The sequence below is a fragment of the Coccinella septempunctata genome, chromosome 6 (genome assembly GCF_907165205.1).
Source record: "Coccinella septempunctata chromosome 6, icCocSept1.1, whole genome shotgun sequence".
NCBI classification, from domain to species: Eukaryota; Metazoa; Arthropoda; class Insecta; order Coleoptera; family Coccinellidae; genus Coccinella; species Coccinella septempunctata.
In genome coordinates this window covers 31,513,699-31,518,658 of record NC_058194.1, presented here as the reverse complement: position 1 = coordinate 31,518,658, position 4,960 = coordinate 31,513,699, and the positions used below count along the sequence as shown (strand labels likewise).

General features: G+C 38.1%; 1 protein-coding gene and 1 non-coding gene across 2 annotated transcripts; one reads left to right on the top strand and one right to left on the bottom strand.

Moving 5' to 3' along the window:
- Positions 1-2,861: 2,861 nt before the first annotated feature.
- On the bottom strand, positions 2,862-3,945 carry LOC123316032 (protein no-on-transient A-like). The gene is made up of 2 exons (XM_044901942.1): positions 3,870-3,945; positions 2,862-3,404 (listed from the first exon to the last, which is right to left on the bottom strand). The coding sequence occupies exons 1-2, from the start codon at positions 3,882-3,884 to the stop codon at positions 2,862-2,864; spliced, it is 558 nt and encodes a 185-aa protein (XP_044757877.1). The 5' UTR covers positions 3,885-3,945.
- Positions 3,946-4,471: 526 nt separating this feature from the next.
- Positions 4,472-4,553, top strand: Trnas-aga. Its single transcript has one exon. It is a non-coding gene; the product is annotated as a tRNA-Ser (tRNA).
- Positions 4,554-4,960: the final 407 nt, after the last annotated feature.

Sequence of the window (4,960 nt, the reverse complement as noted above, 5' to 3'; positions counted from 1 at the left end):
TCTGTAAGTGGAGAGTTAAACGTACTGGAGCACTCTGAAACTTCATGGGACCATGATAGTTCAAAGCTACAAGAGAAATTGTGTTTTGAATGAGCAAAAACCTTGCTTTTTACCCCAATAGTCAAGATGCTTTTCTGACATTCCTCGAACTATTCAAATCTCTCAGTTTGTCCGTTTAACGATCTTCCAACAGCCAGATAACAATGGCTGTCGCCTCCATGTAGTCCGTGCCAATCAGACGCTGGAGACAGAGGATTGATCTATTTTGAGTCGACGAAATATCACTCTCAATTTCAGATCGCTCAGTCACACGTTCATCGAACGCTACTCAACAAGAAACGTGACTTTTGCTCGTGACTGAGATTCTCTCGCTGGAAATGTAAGAAACTGGCGTTTTAGATCACGACTGGTAGAGCCGGTAGATACGACAGACGTTGAGTATCGTTAAATGTTGATTTTCGACGAATAATGGCTATATAGAGGTATGACGTTGAAAAAAACCGATGATTTGATGTGACAAGAACTCTAACGAAGATGCAGTGGGTTAACTGTGAGGATAAACTAACCTGAATGGTAGAAATTGTATTCGGATCATAAGTCTTGGAATAAGATTGTCGATTTTCACTCCTTGTCGTATTTATCTGTATCTTACTTCTCTGTAGCCACTAGCATAATGCTCAGAAAATAATGGCATGTACCTAATCGTGATGATAAAAAATTCAGAGATATAAAATTGAGGAAACATTAAAATCAACATATAATAACGTTAATTAACTTCGAATGATTATTAAACCTCATTTTCAAGGAATTACTCCAAATTTGCAACGAAACGTCGCAGCAGCATCTCTAATATATAAAATTCTCGTGTCATAGTTTTCGTTACCGTACTCCTCCGAAACGGCTTGACCGATTTTGATGAAATTTTTTGTGCTTATCCGGTATCTATGAGAATCGGCCAACATCTATTTTTCATTCCCCTAAATGTTAGGGGTAGTCCACCCCTAAATTGTTTTTTGTATTTTTTAGACAAAATTTTTAATTTCTATTTTTTTATGATACAACATACAAAAATACATACAATCCTCAATTTTCACCCTTCTACGATCAACCCTTATTTTTTAATAGCCATTTTAGTAATTTAATCATTAGGAAATTATTTATATGGCAAAACAACGTTTGCCGGGTCAGCTATCTATGAGAATTGGCCAACATCTATTTTTCATCCCCCTAAATGTTAGGGGTAGTCCACCCCTAAATTTTTTTTTGTATTTTTTAGACAAAATTTTTAATTTCAATTTTTCTATGATACAACATACAAAAATACATACAATCCTCAATTTTCACCCTTCTACGATCAACCCTTATTTTTTAATAGCCATTTTAGTAATTTAATCATAAGGAAATTATTTATATGGCAAAACAACGTTTGCCGGGTCAGCTATCTATGAGAATCGGCCAACATCAATTTTTCATCCCCCTAAATGTTAGGGGTAGTCCACCCCTAAATTTTTTTTTTATTTTTTAGACAAAATTTTTAATTTCTATTTTTTTATCATACAACATGGAAATTATTTATATGGCAAAACAACGTTTGCCGGGTCAGCTAGTATTTATATACAGTGAGAGTATCTTGGAATGAAGTCGGTAAATCAAAAATTTATCATTCGATAAACTGAAAACTCACAGAGTTAGAGAATCGAAATAATGTCTGAGACCCCTTGTAGACACGTCTATGATTCTTTGAATGAACACGTCAATGATGACGGCATTTCGAAAGAGTTCTCTGGTCCCATTCATTACCTACGAACGAGATATCATCAACGAAAAAATCCGATCAAAACCTCTAAAACCAAAACATCCATACGAAATCACCCGGAGTTCACAAAAACCTAATTTCGAATTCAATCAATTACGCATTCGTTTAAGATCGTGGATTGCGATTAGGACAGACGTAACTATTTCAAGACACTTTCTCCCACACCAAACCGGTTGGTCGAATCAAGCCAGGTTCCGCCTGAAACAAAGCTCATATCTAAATAGATCGATCTCTTTCATCGACCCAACGTGCTAATACTCGATTTTACGGGCTATACCTGTCAACCGTTTACGATAAGTGTCAGACGCATGATTATCTAACCGACTCTTTATTACACCATTGAAATCTTTTAACTGGCGAGTTTTCTAGAATTGTGTAATTAGGAGGTGGGCGAGGTGGCGCTTTGTTAGGGTTTGTTGGCAGTTGAAGATTAGGTGAATTCTTCACGAAAAACGTTCAGGGATATGAGGCTTAACTGAAGCAAAACAAGGTGCCACGCAACGATGCACAACTGGCTGATTCAGAAGCCAGACCTCGTCTTGGGCGACTGCCAATACGCTAGATCAGTTTCATATCCTTCGAAGGTTCCAATCAGATCAGAACTTAAATCTCTATCTTTTTCACAGTAAAATCATTATTTGCAACATTTGCACGTGGATCAAAAACGAACAGACTGATTTATTAAGTTAAAATGATCTACAGTCATCAAGAAACTGAAGAGAATGAGTCAATTTCTTTTTATTCCAACATGGGAGGGGCTCCAACCTAAAAGACTGAGGAAATTCAAACCATCATAGGCCAGACTGCGATAACATCTATGGGGAAGTGTTAAATATTCCTGCTAAGCTCCTGGTTCCAGAGGAAACTGCTATTACTAACCCTGTTAATTATACACAAGAATGAATTATATCGAAAAGAGTAACTATTTCAGTGTCCTCTAATCGATTTAAAGTAATCTAGGGAATAAAAATACTCTTTGTCAAGTTTTACTCCTTTTATTTCAATGCAAGACAAATTTCTTGAGACAAAAACCTCAGTGCCAGCTTTATTTTCCTTTCCATTTCTTTCCTCCTCCACCACCTCCGTAGCCTCCACCACCTCCGTAGCCCCCACCACCTCCGTAGCCTCCACCACCTCCATAGCCTCCTCCACCACCATAGCCTCCTCCACCACCGTATCCTCCACCACCTCCTCCGCAGCACTGAGTTGGCCTGGCGACGGTGTAACTCTGGACGGGCACAACAGCAACTGGAACAACAGCATAGGATGGGGCAGGATGGTATGATGGGGCAGGATGGTATACCATCCTCTGGGGTTGTTGTTGTTTCTTCACCGTGATTTGAACGTTGTAGGTCTTAGAGGGCGCTGGATTCGAGTAGCATCCGCCACCTCCTCCACAACCTCCACACCCTCCACCATTGCACCTTTTCTGTCTTACGCCAGAGACGTCTTTGAGTTCATCGGGTACTGTTAAGGGGGGTGGTTGGAGGGCCTTGAGCATCAGGTTTTTTTGGGGGGGATCTTGAGCAAGTTCTTGACATTCCGTGGAATATATGACAACAAGGGTCACCAAGAAGGTAGTGGTTACCTGAAATAGGATGTGATTATTTTCCTTCAATTTTAGTACAAAATAAGAAATATTTATTAGGACACTATATAGATGTTCTCAAAGGACTATTGTTGGCTCTGGATATTTCAGTTTGGGAACTAGTGGAGATTCAATCAAGAATAACACGCAAAATAGCATGTCATATTGGTCCTTATATCATTTATAGCATCACGTTTTACAAAGTTTAAGCTCCTTGACTCCTTGCTTAGCTTCCGCATCAAAAATTTCTATTTTGGAGCTTAGTTCATTTGGAATTAGGGTCTCATAAATCTCATGAAGTAAATATGCAGCATTATTTTCAAAATTTTCGGTTCAAAATAAGATTCTGAATAACCACAAGTAAACACAACGTATTTATCAGCTATGAGCTAAGAAAACAATCAGACGTTTTGCTAAACAAAGAGTTCAAAACGAAAACGTATTTAAAGGATAACAGGTACTCACCTTCTGTATAACCATCTCTATAACACAACTACTCTCAAGTCTCTTACTCTTGCTGTGAATCGAAAACCATCGTTCTTTTTATATATACTAACGATTCGAAACTGAATCATTATGCCCAATTATCTTAGCAAATTATCCGGGTAAACCAACAAATGAGAGCTTGTATGATCCCGGGGATCTTTTGGAGCTCCGAAGATACAGAATGAGCGTTTAAAAATCAAGGTTTTCCTCAAATTGCCATCGGATTAATGAAGCATTTCCGTCAACATCCTAGTATTGTTGACCCGGTGGTAATGATTACCGACATAAAGGCTTTAATTAGATGACGCTATGGTATGGGATGTTGAGGAAGTGGAATTTCCCTGATTTTCTCAACTGTGAAACGTAGATCTTGACCTGGACATGGGAGGAAGTAATTGGAACAAAAGATGTAAGTTGCCAGTGATTTAATGACATGTTATTCACTATTAATAGACATATTTATACGAACAGGATGTTTAACGTTGGAATTCCTCGATTTTGTTGTTTTCTCTATCTTATTCGCCTATTATTAGCCACTTCTTGCAATTTATGTATGAAAAGAATGTGTTAGTATCTCATCAGCAGTCGTGGCCGAGCGGTTAAGGCGTCTGACTAGAAATCAGATTCCCTCTGGGAGCGTAGGTTCGAATCCTACCGACTGCGACACGAAAATTTTTGATAATCATCCTACAAGGAGAAAAATTTCATAAATATATAACTACGAAACCATTAGATTGATTTGGGAATTAGGGTAATCGTACCCTTATCTTTGCTGGAATTTTCGAGTGCCTCTCTTTTTTCTAGAGGTTGAGTCCTTCTAATAAACTACAACAATTCGATCGTTCAAGAGCTTCTTCGACACAAAATTATCTAAGAAGCAACTGAGGAAAAGAGCTTTGCCTTTTGGTGGAATAAATTCGATTTTGCTTTCAATAAAACAACATTTATACAAAAACACGCGCCACAATGATCCATTTTTCAATAGGCAAAGGGAGGTAGATGAAGGTAGCATCCCTCAAAATCCATTTATACCAACTTATCCGCTTGTTTCCAATATTTTCCAGAAACAT